The sequence below is a fragment of the Staurois parvus genome, unplaced genomic scaffold (assembly GCF_062004578.1).
Source record: "Staurois parvus isolate SC_StPar_1 unplaced genomic scaffold, SC_StPar_1.0 ptg000246l, whole genome shotgun sequence".
In the NCBI taxonomy this organism is placed as follows: Eukaryota; Metazoa; Chordata; class Amphibia; order Anura; family Ranidae; genus Staurois; species Staurois parvus.
This window is the reverse complement of record NW_028318042.1, coordinates 3,166,678-3,186,095: the sequence shown is the minus strand read 5'-3', so window position 1 is coordinate 3,186,095 and position 19,418 is coordinate 3,166,678. Positions and strand designations below refer to the sequence as shown.

General features: G+C 43.8%; 1 protein-coding gene across 2 annotated transcripts in view; it reads left to right on the top strand.

Moving 5' to 3' along the window:
• Window positions 1-19,418, top strand: part of DNAJB2 (DnaJ heat shock protein family (Hsp40) member B2) — a 52,671-nt gene that overhangs the window by 14,883 nt on the left and 18,370 nt on the right. For both annotated transcript variants that reach the window (XM_089680616.1, XM_089680617.1), the window contains exons 2-8: window positions 1,887-1,973; window positions 3,250-3,359; window positions 3,487-3,540; window positions 7,283-7,396; window positions 10,814-10,891; window positions 14,012-14,123; window positions 16,048-16,118. In XM_089680616.1, the coding sequence (XP_089536742.1) occupies window positions 1,887-1,973; window positions 3,250-3,359; window positions 3,487-3,540; window positions 7,283-7,396; window positions 10,814-10,891; window positions 14,012-14,123; window positions 16,048-16,118 (626 nt within the window). The remainder of the gene's footprint in view (window positions 1-1,886; window positions 1,974-3,249; window positions 3,360-3,486; window positions 3,541-7,282; window positions 7,397-10,813; window positions 10,892-14,011; window positions 14,124-16,047; window positions 16,119-19,418) is intronic.

Here is a 19,418-nt window from a genome sequence, read left to right as displayed (position 1 = left end):
CAGTTGTCCTGTCCCTTTAGCAGAAAAACACCCCCAAAGCAGAATGTTTCCACCACCATTTTTGACAGTATGGATGGTGTTCTTGTGGTCATAGGCAGCATTCCTCCTCCTCCAAACATGTTGAGTTGATGCTAAAGAACTTGATTTTGATCTCATCTGACCACAACACTTTCAACCAGTCTGCCACTGAACATCTGAATGATGCAGAGGAGAACTTCAGACGGTTCTGGACATGTGCTTTCTTGAGCAGAGGGACCTTGCAGGCACTGCAGGATTTCAATCCTTGTTGGCATAGAGTGTTACCAATTGTTTTCTTGGTGACTGTGGTCCCAGCTGCCTGGAGGTCATTGACAAGATCCTCACGTGTAGTTCTGGGACGATTCCTCACTCTTCTCATGATCATTGATCCTCCACGAGGTGAGATCTTCCATGGTGCACCAGACCTAGGGAGACTGAAATTTTGTTGTGTTTTCTTCCATTTGCGAATGATTGCACCAACTGTTGTCACCTTCTCGCCAAGCTGCTTGGTGATAGTTTGGTAGCCCAGTCCAGCCTTGTGTAGGTCTACAATCTTGTCCCTGACATCCTTGGACAGCTCTTTGGTCTTTGCCATGGTGGAGAGTTTGGAATCTGATTGTTTGATTGCTCCTGTGGACAGGTGTCTTTTTATACAGGTAACAAAATGAGATTAGCAGCACTCCCTTTACGAGACTGATTCTAATCTCAGCTTGTTACCTGTATGAAAGACACCTGGTAGCCAGAAATCCTGCTGAATGGTAGGGGATCAAATGCCTATTTCCCTCATGAACATGCAAATCGGTGCATCATTTTTTAGACTTGCATTTCTTTTGAATTTTTTGTTGCTATTCTGTCTGTTACAATACACCGAACATTTGATTTTTAGACTGATCATTTCTTTGTGATTGGGCAAACATTCAAAATCAGCCGGGGTTCAAATACTTATACATATACACACAGCGAAGGAAATATCTATCTAATCGATGTCCCTAACCTTCAAGGGGCGTACAATCTAAGGTCTCTAATTTGCATTCAAGTGTATGATCCAAACGCACACACTCCTGCATTAAAAATGGCTGTGTGTATAAGTGGGTGCTGCAGTGACCGTCGGCTAGAAGCGAACAAAATCAGCAAGAAAAAAATGTCACCAGCACACCGAGGATCACCAATATGGGTCCAAAGGTTTTATTAAACCATCACATAGTTACAGCAAGGCAATGTTTCGGAGTCTCGCAGGACTCTGAAATGTTGCCTTGCTGTAACTATGTGATGGTTTATTAAAACCTTTGGACCCATATTGGTGATCCTCGGTGTGCTGGTGACATTTTTTTTTTCTTCCTAATTTGCATTCATACACATGCTGGGGGGGGGAAGCTGGGGTACCTATAGGAAGCCCGCACAGGGAGAACATACAAACTCCAGGCAGGTGGTGCCGTGGTTGGGATTTGAACCAACGACTCTAGTGTTTCCAGGTGGAAGTGTTAACCATTTAGCCACTTTGCTGCCCCAGTTTAACATGTTTGTTTGTAAAGGTTTACATTTAAAAAAAAAAAAAAAAAAATAACCACTTTAAAGAACAAGTCACAATAAACAATATACTCAACATCCAAGGAGAGAGGTTTGCCCGTGACCAATGCTGCTGACAGGTTGAGCATTCCCACGTGTTCCTTCCCAAAATAATCCAGAGGGAGGGATGGGGAGAAGAATCGCGGAGGGGAATTCGGGAGCCCAGAGGCCTCTGCTGTAATGTACTATTCCTGTATATGTGTCACCTCTAGACCGTTATATATGTTACACCCTTCCTTGTCTGTGACTGGTAACACTGTATCATGGTGACCGTCAACTTTCCTCCTCCTTGCTTCTTTCAGAAACTTCTCACAACACAGAATCATGGGGGATTACTATGAGATTCTCGGAGTGCCCAGAAATGCCACCCAGGATGACATCAAACGGGCGTAAGTCCTCAAACAATGCAGAATCTGTTGTCAAAGTGACGTATGGCATTATGTATATTACAAGGGGTTGTGCCGGCACAATATTGAGCACTGTCAGGAGGCAAGAGAGGATTTCCATTATGGAAAGAGATATGTGTTTTACCCATTAGTGGCTTTTGTGATGTGCATTCAGCTATTCTTACCAGTCAGTCATTGGAGTCCTATCCAGCTAGATTTGTTTAGATTTCCTTTCAATATTTTTATCACGGAAAAGGTGATCTGTTCCCGTTAATTAGTGTAACATAAAAAAAAAATTCGTCAGGTTTGCCTGCACCAAAATTAGATTGATGGCAATATTTTGGAAAGTTTCAAAATGTACATAATTCATGCTAAAGTCTTTGGTTTTTTTTTTTTTTTTTTTTTTCCGATCAACCAGCGGGTTGAATGGGAAAAAAACTGTCCAGATTCCCCCATCCACACATTCGAGATGGATGGGGGAATCCTCCACACTGTGTCTCTATATTCTGACAGTGGGGAGACTCCTCTGCTACCAGAATACACAGATAAGCACTGCGTTCCGATTGAGCAAAAATTTTCCATCAGGGTGGTTGGTTGATTGTCAACTTCTGTTCAGCCACAGTGCCCATAGATTGGCCGCTTCCTGATAAACCGGCCAAATTTTTGATCCATGTATGGCCAGCTTTTTGCAGGTGCTCGCTCAGTAAGAGCAGATGTTATCTGGAGCGTCCATTGTATTTGTTGGGACCCAGGGAAGGAAGGTCAGATGGGATTTTTATTTCTTTAACCACTTTAGAATTTTAAATGTAGGAGTCTGTATGTGTCATTAAACTTGCAGACTATCTGCAAGCATCATTGGAGCTGCGGGAATTGCTGCAATCACTGTGCGTTTCCTGCACCACACTTCAGTCGCACTGTTTTGCAATCTTTTGCAAGTGTCAATTCAAAGTTAATGCGGAGTTCCAGCCCCCGCCTACAAAAAAAAAATATTTTTTTTATAGATAGATGAATATATATATATATATATATATATATATGAGAGAGAGATATTCTCTATCTATATCTCTTCATGGCAAGATCACCAGGTAATAATTTAATTGGAGCTGCATATACAAAAGATAGAAAACATTTTAGAAATTTTTTTTTTTTTTTAATGCTAAAATTTTATCATGAAAATTTCAGTTAATAAGCAGAATATTCTAGATTTTTGGCAATGATCTAATTATGACACTGTAGGAACTGCGATCAATTTTGCCTTCTCTGCTTCTCACTTTCACAGATATAGGAAACTGGCACTAAAGTGGCACCCCGACAAAAATCCTGACAATAAAGAGCTGGCTGAAAAGAAGTTTAAAGACATCGCAGAAGCCTATGAAGTGTTATCAGATGGTAAATGTGGCATTGTACTCATTTCCTATGGAATAATTATAACAGATTTCATTATATAATGTATAGTCTGTTTGCTAACATTCGCTTTTTGTATTTTTTGTTTTTTGTTTTTTTTTTTGTCCATTAGCGGAAAAGCGAGAAACCTATGATCGATATGGGAAAGCAGGATTCTCAGGACCTGGTGAGTATTCTATGGATTACTCTCATATCTTGGTCAGGGTTAAGTCCCTTTAAAGCAGAGTTCTGACTGCCAGTCTTCTCCAATGACATTTTAGACCATCACTTACCTGAAACAATTATCAAAGCAGAAAACTTAAGCTGTAAAGCTGGATAGAAGAATTGAATTTGAAACTTCTTAACAACGTTTGTTCAGTTTTTCTAATCATTAGAGGTGCTAAACCAACTTTAAGTGGTTTTAAACCCTTACCTATACCCAGCGAAGTGACTAGAATCAGAGATGAAACCAATCCTCCTATAAGTTGCACCTGTTTATTTGCAGCCATTTGTCCTATACATTCAAGCGGAGGGCAGGGAGCTGCAGTTAGTGTCCAAGAGCTCTGATAGCTGATTGGAGGGAAGGGACGCTCCTTCACACAGGAACAGGGCTGAGGCTGTCAATCACAGGCTGTGTGCTGGAGATACCTCCCCTGTTATTTTTTTTTTTTTCCTCGGTGTCATGCTGATAACAGAGGAACTAGACAGCAGAGAGAAATGATACTTAAAGTGGTTCTAAAGCCTTAAGGTTTTTCACCTTCATGCATTCTATGTATTCAAGTGGTTGTAAAGGCTCAAGGATTTTTTTACCTTCATGCATTCTATGCATGGAGGAAAAAAAAACCTGTGTGCATTGGCTGAGACAGCAGTGAGAGCCCATTGCTGTCAATCACAGCCAGAGGGCCACGGCTGTATGTGTCCTATGGACGCATAGTGCAGCGACACAAGGACAAGCACATAGTGGGGTCCCCAGGGCCAGCAGCTTTCCCTGGAGGCACTACAGGGGGAGGAGCCATGAATGCTGGCTGGGACCCAAAAGAGGAGGATCTTGGCTGCTCTGCGCCTCCCCTGTGTCAGTGGATGCAGACAGGGCAGCTTGGGAGCAAGCCCGCACAAGTGCTTTCCATGGGGGCACACCTGCCGAAGAGGAGGAGCCCAGAGCACCAGCGGAGGACCCCAGAAGAAGATTGGGGCTGCTCTGCAATACCACAGAGCAGGTAAGTATAACATGTTTGCTATTTTAATTAAAACAAAACAAACCCGGCGGTTTAATATCGCTTTAATGCTTTGGAGAGAGGCAAGTAAACACTATAGATTTATGTACTTTGTTCAGATTTCATGTCTGAGGTTTACAACCACTTTTCTTATCACTGTGGTCAAGAATTAAAGGATGGAAAATTCTTGAATGATTGGATATCTAATATTGTATGTGGGTTTTAATTTGGGAAATTACATTTATTCCAAAGTCAAATGTTAAAAGCAAACATTAGTAAAATCGTCAAAAGAAAATCTACCAGTGTATAGCCAGCTTGTTCCGGGGCCAGTGACTCGGCATTGATGGAAGATGGTCAGTGAGACAGGCGGTGTATCATGCTAAAACGAAAATGATTTACCAAACACTTGTGTGCTGAGTCATTTGGCTGGTTGCCTTCTGTCTCTCGGCATCAGTCAGCACTCATTTGACATCTGTTTCCAATTTTGACATTCACAAAGTATCTCCCAGAAGTGAGTACACCCCTCACATTTTTGTAAATCTTTGATTCTATCTTTTCATGTGACAACACTGAAGAAATGACACTTTGCTACAATGTGACGTAGTCAGTGTACAGCTTGTATAACATGTAAATTTGCTGTCCCCTCAAAATAACTCAACACACTGCCATTAATGTCTAAACCGCTGGCAACAAAAGTGACTCCAACCCTAAGTGACAATGTCAAAATTGGGCCTAAAGTGTCAATATTTTGTGTGGCCGCCATTATTTTCCAGCACTGCCTTAACCCTCTTGGCATGGAGGTCACCAGAGCTTCACAGGTTGCCACTGGAGTCCTCTTCCACTCCTCCATGACGACACCACGGAGCTGGTGGATGTTAGAGACCTTGCGCTCCTCCACCTTCCATTTGAGGCCCCACAGATGCTCAATAGGGTTTAGGTCTGGAGACATGCTTGGCCAGTCCATCACCTTCACCCTCAGCTTCTTTAGCAAGGCAGTGGTGGTCTTGGAGGTGTGTTTGGGGTCGTTATCATGTTGGAATACTGCCCTGCGGCCCAGTCTCCGAAGGGAGGGGATCATGCTCTGCTTCAGTATGTCACAGTACATGTTGGCATTCATGGTTCCCTCAATGATCTGTAGCTCCCCAGTGCCGGCAGCACTCATGAAGCCTCAGACCATGACACTCCCACCACCATGCTTGACTGTAGGCAAGACACACATGTCTTTGTACTCCTCACCTGGTTGACACCATCTGAACCAAATCAGTTGATCTTGGTGTCCTCAGACCACAGGACATGGTTCCAGTAATCCATGTCCTTTGGTCTGCTTGTCTTCAGCAAACTGTGGGCTTTCTTGTGCATCATCTTTAGGCTTCCTTCTGTGATGATAGCCAAGAAAAAATGCTAGTGTGCATGGAGCCTTGGTATCAACAAATACCTTACACTGGACACGTCTGAACTTCATAATTTAGAAGAGTGCCCACATACTTATGACTGTTCAGTGCATAGGGCCCACCCTAGGGGAAATCCACAGAAAAGAGAAACATTGACCATAATTTATATGGTTTCCTGCTCCTGCACCACTTTCTACTTGACGCACAAACTCTATGCAATATCAGTTATGGGACTGACTTACTAAAGACAAATACTGTGTACTTTGCTAAGTACAGTTGCTCCAGAGCTTGGAAGTCAGCAGAGCTTCTGCTCGTTTATGATCATCCAATCAAGTGCAATGAAACGTGCATTTTTTTTTTTTTTTTTTTTAATTTTCTTGCACGTGATTATTATAATTATTATTATACAGTATTTATAAAGCGCCAATAGTTCGCTCAGCGCTGTACATTACAGAGGGGAACAGAACATGTGACAGAACAATACCAATACAATGCAAACATGAGGGGATCGAGGGCCCTGCTCTTTCGAGCTCACAATCTAGGAGATTGGGTATTCTTTGTAAAGTGAAGCTTTACCTCATTCACTAAGCTCTGGAGCAACTGCACTTGCAGAGTGCACAGTCTATTTGCCTTTAGTAAATCAACCCCTGTATGTTGCACAAACTGAGACATGCAAAATTTATATTTCTGACGTATGCCAAATTCCATAGGGATATGCATTATATATCATTTATTTATTTTTGCTACTTCTGTAGCACCATCAATTTATGTAGCGCTTTCCATATATGTTGTACATTCACATCAGTCCCTAACCCTCAAGGGGTGTACAATCTAAGGTCCCTAACTCACATTCATACATACACATATTAGGGACAATTTAGACAGGAGCCAATTAACCTACCAGCATGTCTTTGGAGTGTGGGAGGAAACCGGAGTACCCAGAGGAAACCCACGCAGACACAGGGAGCACATGCAAACTCCAGGCAGGTGGGATTTGAACCAGCAACCCCAGTACTGCCAGGCATAAGTGCTAACCATTTAGTCACTGTGCTGCTCATCATATCATGATAATGTGTTGCACTGGTAAAAATGTCATTTTATTGACCCGCCGCTGATAGTTTATCAGGTTCAATTCCTCTCTGTGATCAGGAATGCTTGTTAACCTCAGATCCTGGTTTGCAGCTCTGCTAGTAACCCCCAAATGGCCTTCTTGTTGCCTCTCATTGTATGACTTGTGTGATCATCTGTAAGTTCCCAGCAGCCCGGCACGTTGTATTTCTTTAGTTGGTCTGCCACAACTTTCTTTGATTTGTCTCTCTCACAGAGCCCAGGTCCAGCTCAGGATCCCGCTTTCATGGATTTGCCTACACATTCCGGAGCCCAGAGGAAGTATTCCAGGAATTCTTTGGTGGACGGGACCCCTTCTCTGACTTCTTTGGTAAGACAGTCCACAGATACCCGTCAAAGTTTGTGTGATGGAAGGATGCTGCATGTCGATTATCCAGAAGTGTCCAAAAATAAGAATTCTAAGGACCCAGTTTTTAAAAATAAAATGTATGAAATGTAGATTTCTGTACTGATTATGCAGATTTTAGGATAACATCTACACTTGTCAAATCGATATAAACATAGCAGACTTCACCAGCTCACATCAATACCACCGCTTTGTTCCTAGGGAACACAACATCACTTCAGGGCTGTTGGGAAATAATACCACCTTGGTGTTAAAGTGGAACTAAAAAAACAAAAAAACAAATGCAAGCAGCCAAGCCCTTTATTGCAGAGACCACCAAGGTCTCTCCTGCAGTAAAATAATCGTACCTGCCTGCTCTGTTCCCCTTAGAATGCACACTGAGGGGCACATGCACAGCTCAATTTACATTCCAGCACAGATCCCACATGCCGGGATGACTGATCTTCTGCACATTTGCAGGAGTGACGTCATCCCGCACTGCCTAGTGAAGATGGCCAGATCCCGGCACCCAGACGCAGCTGGGTGGAAGATGCCGGTGATGGACCTCAGACCATTGAAAGTGTGATTGGTGTTGCAAACTACATTGATCCAGCAATGTAAATATGTATATGCCATATGTGGCTAATTTTATTTATTTTAGGTACTTGTATAGCGCCGTCAATTTACGCAGCACTTTATATGTGTATTGTAGATTCACATCAGTCCCTAACCCTCAAGGGGCGTACAATCTAAGGTCCCTAACTCACATTCATACATACACATACTAGGACCAATTTAGAAAGGAGCCAATTAACCTACCAGCATGTCTTTGGAGTGTGGGAGGAAACCGTAGTACCTAGAGGAAACCCACGCAGGCACAGGGAGAACATATAAATTCCAGGCAGGGGGTGCTAATTCCCCTGGAAGCTGGAAATCACCGTAGTCCACCGTACCCCAGTGATTGCCATTAGCTTCCAGGTCCCATACTGAGCAGCTGCATTGTAAACACAAGTGATCACCCGCTCTACATGGGCACCATTCAGAGAACACTTTCCATTTTCAGAATGAATGCAATCAGAGAATGCTTTGTATTCATTGCAATATTGGAACATTCTCTGAATGGCGCCCATGCCGAGTGAGCGACATATGCAGCAGGGCAGCTACTCTGCACACGAACCTGAAGCTAGTGGAGATCATTGTAGTACCAGAGCCTATTATCATGATTTCCAGATTTCACCAGGATCCCCACAGGCATAGTGAATACATATTCACATTGGTGGGCCAGTGTAATGATGTAAAAATATCTGAAATTTAACTTTAAAGTGTTACTAAACCCTGGACCCTGCATTCACTATATCCGCTCTGCCCGGACCCTGCATTCACTATATCCGCTCTGCCCGGACCCTGCATTCACTATATCCGCTCTGCCCGGACCCTGCATTCACTATATCCGCTCTGCCCGGACCCTGCATTCACTATATCCGCTCTGCCCGGACCCTGCATTCACTATATCCGCTCTGCCCGGACCCTGCATTCACTATATCCGCTCTGCCCGGACCCTGCATTCACTATATCCGCTCTGCCCGGACCCTGCATTCACTATATCCGCTCTGCCCGGACCCTGCATTCACTATATCCGCTCTGCCCGGACCCTGCATTCACTATATCCGCTCTGCCCGGACCCTGCATTCACTATATCCGCTCTGCCCGGACCCTGCATTCACTATATCCGCTCTGCCCGGACCCTGCATTCACTATATCCGCTCTGCCCGGACCCTGCATTCATTAGATCCGCTCTGCCCGGAACCCTGCATTCATTAGATCCGCTCTGCCCGGAACCCTGCATTCATTAGATCCGCTCTCCCCGGAACCCTGCATTCATTAGATCTGCTCTCCCACAGTACACAGAACATGGAAATGCAATTATTTTAGTAAATATAAACTGCTAAATCCCTTTTCTCATCAGCAGTTAGAGCAGTCTTGTAACTTCTCTCAGTGTCCAGCTGAGCACTGGTTAAGGCTTGTAGGAGGAGTTTTCTTTCTGCTCTAGGAGGATGCAGAAACCCTGACCTCTGTTTGGACAGTGCTGATTGGCCCTGTGCTGATTACATGCACTCTCCCAAGGAAAAAAAAAACCCTCTAGCAATACACACTAAACTGAGCATGTACAGCGAAGACCGGATCAAACTGCGTTTTTACACAATGCGGAGGATTAACCCCTTAGGGTCCACAGTGAGTATAACAAGCATGCTGTACTGCATATACAGACTGATTGTACTGTTGTGGGTTTAGTAACACTTTAAAATAACATTTGCTGATAATAATATCCAGTTGAACCATCGGCTATAATATCTCCATTACACCAAAAGTCACATTGCATAACTACAGCCAATTACAGATCAATCATCATCTTAGATAAATCACTATACTTAGGTGTTCTGATCCTCTGTAATGATGGGATATTCCTCCAAGAAGTTACACACAATGTCAGACAAGCCTATGAGGAATTGAATTTATTCTTTCATGAGAAGAGGAGATTAAGCCTGGATATGATCAGGGCTTATTCACACCAGATGCCTTTTTGGGTCCATTTAGACTGCATTCCCCCTACTGCATAGACAGTCCAAAAAGCCAGGTTACCCTATGGTCATAGACAATGCAGTGCAGTTAAAAAAAAAAAAAAAAAATATGGCAATCTGCAATTCTCTGCACCCCAAATGCACGCAGACACATGTAAATGCACCACAACGCATTGCAGTGCACATAAAAGCCTCAAGAAAGAAAGTGACTTGAATGACAAATGCTTAGGGGAAAACGCATTGCAGACAAATGTAAACGTACAAAAAGCGTGTCAACCACATGCAAAAACGCAAAGTTTCTGGTGTGAATGGGCCCTATCTCAATTTAAACTGACACAGAAGACACATTGAATATAGGAAAGGATAATCCGATTTAATCTTTCCATTTACAGAGCAGTAGAGGACAAAATGTGGGAGATGGTCATGTACTGCAGAAATGGACTAAATCTAATGACAGGCGTACCTCGGTTTACGAACGCCTCGGTTAATGTAATTTTCGGTTTACGTATTAAAATAATGGCTCGGTTTACAAATTAATGTGTTTTTCAATGCATTTTACAATTTTTATTTATTTTTTTTTAAAGTGCACTTTATAAAGAGTTTTTTGAACAAACGTTTTTCTGACCTCCGGAACGAATTAATTGGTTTTCAATGCATTCCTATGGGAAACTGCGTTTCGGTTTACATAAGTCCCGCAGAACTCCTTAAATTTGTAAACCGAAGTACACCTGTATTTGTTTTTTCTCAGGCATACATTTTAACAGTTTATGAAATGACAGCTATTAAATGAAATGAATGATATCTTTTTTTTCTTTCTTTGAAGGGGATGACTTTCTGTTTCCTGAAATGCGTCACACTCACTCCTCACAATTTTTTTCAGACTCTTTTCCTACTACTAGAGGTAAGGTCTGCTGTCCGGCCCTTGTTAATATTATGGGGCTGCTTTATTAAAGGAGACCTCTCCACCCAGACTGTGCTCAGGTCAGACATTCAGGGAGGGTGGAGGGAAACCAGCAAAACTGAAAAACGTGTGTCTGGTGGGGGAGGGGGGCTGAGGAGGGAATTCTTAGGAGGGTAAGAAACCAATTTATAACCGTAGATAATGCGATTTGACCGCCGCATTTTTGTACACCATGGCCCACATTGTATGATATGGAACTTAAAGCAGCAGATTGATTAGAGGAGAGGCCATTCACATGGCCAACAGGGCAGTCCCCTGTGTTGTTTGTGTTTTTTTTTTTTTTTTTTTTTTTTTAATTGAAATGCATCTTTATTTTATTAAATCCCAGTGGAGTGCTAAGCGCATTTGTTAAACACGTAGAAAATTCGCACCTAACAAATTATATAGAGAAAAGTACAAAGATGAACCTGGCTCAAAATGGCCATCCAATTTACTGACTTGATTAAAAGGAATGCAATTATTTTGTATATACAGTGAAGAAAATAAGTATTTGCTCCCCTGCTGATGTTGAATGTTTGCCCACTCACAAAGAAATGATCGGTCTAAAAATCGAATGTTCGGTGTATTGTAACACTGAGAGACAGAATAGCAACAACAAATTCAGCAGAAATGCATGTCTAACAAATGATGACTGATTGCATGTTCATGAGAGAAATTAAGTATTTGATCCCCTATCATTCAGCAGGATTTCTGGCTACCCGGTGTCTTTCATACAGGTAACAAGCTGAGATTAGAAGCAGTCTCTTAAAGGGAGTGCTGCTAATCTCATTTTGTTACCTGTATAAAAGACACCTGTCCACAGGAGCAATCAAACAATCAGATTCCAAAGTCTCCACCATGGCAAAGACCAAAGAGCTGTCCAAGGATATCAGGGACAAGATTGTAGACCTACACAAGGCTGGACTGGGCTACCAAACCATGGCCAAGCAGCTTGGTGAGAAGGTGACAACAGTTGGTGCAATCATTCGCAAATGGAAGAAACACAAAACAACTGTCAGTCTCCCTAGGTCTGGTGCACCATGTAAGATCTCTCCTCGTGGAGTGTCAATGATCATAAGAACAGGGAGGAATCATCCCAGAACTACACGTGAGTATCTTGTCAATGATCTCCAGGCAGCTGGGACCACAGTCACCAAGAAAACAATTGGTAACACACTACGCCGACAAGGGTTGAAATCCTGCAGTGCCCGCAAGGTCCCTCTGCTCAAAGCACATGTCCAGGCCCGTCTGAAGTTTGCCACTGAACATCTGAATGATGCAGATGACTGGTGTGGTCAGATGAGACCAAAATCGCTCTTTGGCATCAACTCAACTCTCCATGTTTGGAGGAGGAGGAATGCTGCCTATGACCCCAGGAACACCATCCCAACTGTCAAACATGGTGGTGGAAACATTCTGCTTTGGGGTTGTTTTTCTGCTAAGGGGACAGGACAACTGCACCGCATCAAAGGGACAATGGACGGGGCAATGTACCATCAAATCTTGGGTGAGAACCTTCTTCCCTCAGCCAGGGCATTGAAAATGGGTCGTGGATGGGTGTTCCAGCATTACAATGACCCTAAACACACGGCCAAGGCAACAAAGGAGTGGCTCAAGAAGAAGCACATTAAGGTCCTGGAGTGGCCTAGCCAGTCTACAGACCTTAATCCGATTGAAAATCTGTGGAGGGAACTGAGAGTTTGAGTTGCCAAACGTCAGCCACCAAACCTTAAAGACTTGGAGAGGATCTGCCAAGAGGAGTGGGCCAAAATCCCTCCTGAGATGTGTGCAAACCTGGGGGCCAACTCCAGGAAAAAAAGTCTGACCTCTGTGATTGCCAACAAGGGATTTGCCACCACGTACTAAGGGGTCATGTACACTGCAGCTGATAAACTCACGTTTTAGTAGCTTTTCAGCGTGTGTTTTTTTTTTTTTTTTTTTTTTTTTTTTTTCCAGCAGCCCCTAAACTCACCCTAATGTTTTCCTATGTGTCCATGTACACATCTTCGTTTACAGTCGTTTTTTTTTTTAACACAGAAAACTTGCGTTCAGCAGTCAATTTTATCAGTGTTTCAAACATAAAAAAAGGTAAACGCAGCAAATAGTGTTTATAATCGTTTGCATCTGAATTTTTTTTAACTCTTCCAGTTCCCAATGCTGTCCAGAGCCATTTTTCACCATAAGAAAAATGCATGCAAAGCGTTTTAAAGGTACTCAAACGGACAAAACACTGAACACAGGATGTTCCTACCAAGCTTGTCAAGCATTGGAATGTCCAATTCCAATTCACACCTCAGACCTCTCCCACCCTTGGAAACAAAAAATATGTTAATGACCATTCCCACTTCAAATTCCTCATGAAGACCCCCTGCCAGGTGACCTTAATGACTCCCTCCACCAGATACCTTTCCCACCCTTGGAAACAAAAGAAATGTTAATGAGCAACTCACACCTAATTATCTCAACACATACTGCTGTCTCTGCATCTACTCTCTGTATTTCTCTGAAACAGTCTTAAATAGTTAATAATTTACCACTTTTCAGTGCATTCTGGGCATTTGGGAGGTTCTCCTGTGCTTATCTTTAAAAAACGCTTCTAAACCCGACTAAAGAGACGTTTTTTTTTAACCTACGTTTTCCAGCAGTCAGTTTCCATCGTTCAGAAGTGTCCCGTGTACATGGTACCTAAGTTATGTTTTGTGAAGGGGATCAAATACTTACTGGTATTTCCCTCATGAACATGCAAATCAGTCATTTGTTAGACATGCATTTCTTTTGAATTTTTTGTTGCTATTCTGTCTCAGTGTTACAATACACCGAACATTTGATTTTTAGACTGATCATTTCTTTGAGTGGGCAAACATTCAAAATCAGCTACTTATTTCCTTCACTGTGTGTGTAAATAGTGTGTGTATATGTAATTTTTTTTTTTATTTGCGATATTGGGGATGCCCCTTTCCTGTTCCAACATGACTGCGCACCAGTGCAGTACTTTTTGGCAATATAGTGTATCTTAGAGGTTTTGTGTCGTTCTCTTCGAGTCCTCTTGTGTTTAACAGTCACTTGGTTTTCTCTCTGCAGTGTTCTCATCATTCTCATCTTTCGGAAGTGATGGGTTCGGTATGGCCGGGAACGTCCGCTCTGTTTCCACATCAACTAAATTTGTTAATGGCAAAAGAATAACAACCAAGCGGTAGGTATCATGTGAGCAGGGCTGACTTGTGCATGGGTTAAACCAGGGGTAGATAACCTCAGCATGCCAGCTGTTGTGGGACTACAAGTCCCTTGAGGCATTACAGCGCTGAGAGCCACAGGCATGACTTCCAGAGGCATGGTGGGATTTGTAGTTTCACCACGGCTGGAGAGCCAAGTCTGCCTACCTCTGGGTTAAACTGCTGTAGACCCGTTGATGAAAAAAGAGCTCAGTAATGGCTGATAAAACTAATGCTAAGCAGGAAATCTCTCTATTGTCTTGCAGGAAACTGGTCACATTTCTATTCCTCGTCTGTCATTTTGGGAGGGCTGGCTAGAATCTAAACAGCTTTCCAATATGTTTGTTTTTAATGTTGAACTTCTGGCAGATATAAAATACAGCTTTGTATTCTTTATTATGTTTTTTGATGCAAAAAGTGTAAATTCCTGACTTTGCCTCTTGCAGTCTCTAGAGCAGAGCTCAGACTGAGAGAGGGAGTAGCAGCATAAGGAGCCAGTCAGTTGGTCTGCAGTGCAAGGAGCAGGCAGAGAGGAGGAGAGAGCAGAGTGATGAAGAGACTAACTTAGCACTGCACTGCTTCTCCTTTCACTTGCTGGGGAGAGGCAAGCCCTGTAAGTGTTGGTGAACTGCAGTAGAGAAAAATCAGGTCTTCCACCCTGCCATGCAGGGCTGTGTCAGCTCCTTCATATGTATTTCATCTGTAAGCAGGTATGGCAGGGTAGGTCCCCTATAAAGTGCTTTCTCCCAAAAGAAGGGAACTCCTATAAAGGCCAAGGGAGGAGTAGGGTCAGCAGACCCCAGGAGACGAGCAGGAAGACAGATCAAGCTGCTGGGGGAGAGCAGGGTATCATGTGAGGTCCCCTTTTCAGGATCCTTGGGGAGATGAGGCAATGTTCTCACAGAGGTGGAGAGAAGACTGCTGTGACTTGGTTTGCCCATTGATTCCCCCCATTACGAGAAGGAAGCCTTGTCAGAGTGAATGGCCTAAACTCTTTTCAGCTACTAATTGCACTGAAGAGCAAGCATCTTCCAAACGGTCAGGGGTCCACTACCTCCCATATTTACATTGAGTGCTGTCTTGGGGTCTCGGGCCCAACTTTGTTCAATTCAGGTTTTAGCTTAAGTTCATCTGCAACTTCAGTCTTTTATGGGAAGCATACTAGAGGTCCTGGCCTGTGTAAATTCTGGCTGTTGAGCCCTAGGAGGAATGAAGATTGGCGTGTGGATACCCCTGGGAGTGAGGGGGCTGAGCAAGCACAGTCAGGAGGGTGGAGGGGGTTTGGTCTCCAGCCGCCATCCTCAGAGTACAGTAGGGTGAAGTGGAATGCTTGCTCTAAAGATCGGTCTAACATTTGGGGTGACCCGGCTCCTCACTATGGCTATGCACAAGGCAGTCAGGACTCTTGCTTACACATCTGTGTGGTTAGCTCTTTGCATAGAGTTCAGTTATGTAGTGCAGGGACCAGGGGCGGACTGACAACTCATGGGGCTCCCAGGCAATAGGGGATCATGGGGCCCCTGTGTCCTTGCCCAAACTCAAAAAAGCCTATGAAAAAGGTACAAGGGGCACCTCCATGGGGCCCCCTACTGACCCCGGGCCCTTGGGCAGTGCCCGAGTTCCTCAATGGTCAGTCCGCCCCTGGCAGGGACCTTTCTAATGTGATACAAATTGCAGGGAATGTTTAGGACGGCACTCGCATAGTTTTGGCAAATATAAGGGAGATTGCACCGAGATTGTTGCATATGGTCCACTTCAGGTAAGATGAATCCCAAGTACACTCAGAATGTTGGAATCTCTTGGATATGTGACCAACAAATTGGTTGCCTTCACTTTGGGTAACTTGTATATATCCCTTGATAGTCAGCCATTGTTATAAAAGCTCATTGTCTTTTCCCTCTACAGGATAGTGGAAAATGGAGTGGAACGAGTGGAGGTGGAAGAGGATGGCCAGCTGAAGTCCATCCGGGTCAATGGTAAGGTTACGGAAATGCATCCTTGAATCCCACGCTGAAAGTTAGAACAGAAGATCTAACAGCTACAAGAGAACATTCCACCATATGTTACTAATAAAACTTGTTGTCCTCACTGTTTTGCTTTGTAGTGTAGTGCTCACACAAATTAAAAAAAACAAAAAATTCCCTATATGTACCTAAAGAATAATTCCAGTCATGGATATATTATACATACTGTGGTTTTTGGCCAGCAGAGACCAATGTAACTATGATTGGGCCACACCTGGCCAGATCCTTCTGAAAGCTGGAAATCATTACTCCAGTGATCTCCACCCGCTTCTGGGTCTTTTGCCAAGCGGCTGCCCTTCTGCTTACTGAACACAGGAGGTGCTCAGGACAGACGCCATTCAGAGAAAGCTTTGCGTTCTCTGATTGGATGAGGAGGAGAGGCAGGCAGTGGTGTCACACTCTCCACCTTGTCCAGTCAGAGAATGCTTTGCATTCACTCAGTAAATGCAATGCCCATGCCAAGCGGCTGACCTCCTGTATCTTTTAGATTGAAAGCTGTAACAAGCAGGGCCCTCTGATTACAATGTGAGGGCAGACAGTACAGTTGCAATACAATCGAATACAGGAGGAAAGCGCTGAACAAACTGATGGCGCTATATAAATCCTGATGGCGCTATATAAATCCTGTATAATAAAAAATGCATCAGTTCGACCCGTGGCTCGGGACCCCCAATCAAGTAATCGCTAGAGTAGTTGTCCATTTATTTCCACATTCCAGGGGCACTGGCTAGGTATTTTGTGATGTGCCTTTTTGATTTTATTCTTTTGTGAGTATACTGCTTTTTATTCAATAAATCTCATTTTTAGAAGGTAATGCACTAGGCCCATGCTCCCTGTCTTTCTTTGCACTGGCTAGGTAGTATGTGCAAAGTTACATTGGTCCAAGCTGGACCAATGTAACTTTGTACAATCTAGAAATGCCTGGAATTATTCTTTAAAGCAGGCTGTCTGCTGGCAGGTCATATGACATCTTTGAGTAGTGGTGGGGGTGTGGCCATGACAGCCTGAGCTTACAGGAAGCGAATTGAGTGACATATGTTCAACCTGCAGTAGGCCGGACTGGAGTTTCTGCAAGGGCCAGTATTGGTAGAGAAGGTGAATATTGCTTTTTTATTTTGTAACATACTTCACTATTTATTTTTTAAACTGTTGCTCTGCTTTAAATTTTTCCCAAGTTAACAGAATGGACGTTTCCTGCTTTTAAACGGATATTATTATTCTAATACAGGATTTATATAGTGCCAACAGTTTGCTCAGCACTTTACAATGTAACAGACAATACAGCAATGATACAGGTCAATACAAGAGGGAAAGGAGGGCCCTGATCCTTGGAGCTTACAATCTAAGAGAGAAAACCAAAAGTGGGATAAAACCTAGTTAGGGGAATATCACTTAGGAGGTAAAAAGATGGTTTCAGTGACAATGTCTTACGCTGTAAGAGTTCTAATCCTAGCAGAGCAGAAAACTCTGGATATACAGCTTTCAGAAGGTGCACAGGAAATCCTTTTCTTTTTTTAGTCCATTATGGGACAAAGATCCTATTGTGGTGTATTTAGGTTTTGCGCTGCCCCAGGCAATACTAAAATCTGGCGCCCCCCACTCTGTGTCTGTATATAGTCTAATGTAGTGATGCTGGCTCCATCTCTCTCCTCTCTACCACCAGAGCTGACACTCTATACTGTATACAGACATATAATGTAGTGACGCTGGCTCCATCCCTCTCCTCTCTGTATCCACAGAGCTGACATTCTATATTATTTTATTTCAGGTACTTATATAGCGCTGTCAATTTACGCAGCGCTTTACATATATATTGTACATTCACATTGGTCCCTGACCCTCAAGGGGTGTACAATCTAAGGTCCCTAACTCACATTCATACATACACATGCTAGGGACAATTTAGACAGGAACCAATTCACCTACCAGCATGTCTTTGGAGTGTGGGAGGAAACCGGAGTACCCGGAGGAAACCCTCACAGGGAGAACATGCAAACTCCAGACAAGAGGTGCCGTGGCTGGGATTCGAACCAACAACCCCAGTACTGCCAGGCGGAAGTGCTAACCATTTAGCCACTGTGCTGCCCGTATGTCCGTACATAGTCTAATGTAGTGATGCTGGCTCCATCCCTCTCCTCTCTATACTATATACAGCCATATAGAGTGTCAGCTCTAAGGGTACAGAGAGGAGAGGGATGGAGCCAGCATCACTACATTATACCGTATACAAACATATAGAGTGTCAGCTCTAAGGGTACAATGTAGTGATGCTGGCTCCATCCCTCTCCTCTCTGTACCCCCAGAGCTGACACTCTATATGTTTGTATACGGTATAATGTAGTCATGCTGGCTCCATCCCTCTCCTCCTCCCTGTTGCATAACCTGCTAGTGGTGCTAATGCTGCGCTGCTCCTCCTCCTCCCGTCGGGCGATGCTGTCAGTCAGCGGTGTAGAGCAGTCAGTGCTGGGCCGGTTGGGTGATGGAGAACCCGGTTCGGGTTGTGCTCTACCTGTGGGAACTGATCAGCATCGTGAATAACCAGCAGAGCCTCATCCACATCCAGCGGCAGCAGATCGCTCTTCAGTATCCCGCCGGCTGTCACATGTGTCCTGTCCTCTGTGTAGATTCCACCCAAGGCAAACGCCTTGTTTGCCTCGCAGTAAATATTCCCCTGGGTATGTGCCAATTGGGCTACCAGTGAAAACCTGACCACTTCTCTCTGGGCTGTGCACTTCATGAAGTATAACTTCAGCTTTGGTGTAATTCAGGGGAATGGTGCACTTTCAGAAAGCACACCAAACCCACAGGATATAATAGAAGTCACTGCGTTGCACCTGTGGATCAGTGTGAAAGCAGCCTGATAGTTGTTAGCCCTTTTTATAGGTGCTAATATGTCATTTGCAAAAGCGCAGTATATGTGTTAATACACTTACCTTTTCTTCTTCCAGCTTCTGCTGGCATCGCTCTCCTGGCTGCTAGAAAGGTGAAATGCACATGGTGTCATTCCACCTGGGACAGGCGTGGAATTATCAGCTTATGTGGCTCCTGCTTCCTCTGCTGCCAGCTCGATGCACTCTGATGCTCTGCAATGGTGGGTCAGCAAGCGCAGATTGAGATCAATGAATTGCTGACCCGGACATGCACTTCCCTGGTTTGAGATTGAGGGCCACATCAGAGGACTCTAAAGGCCACAGGTTGAGCACACCTGAGATAAATCATTAAAGCATAAGTATTATTATTATTCAGGATTTA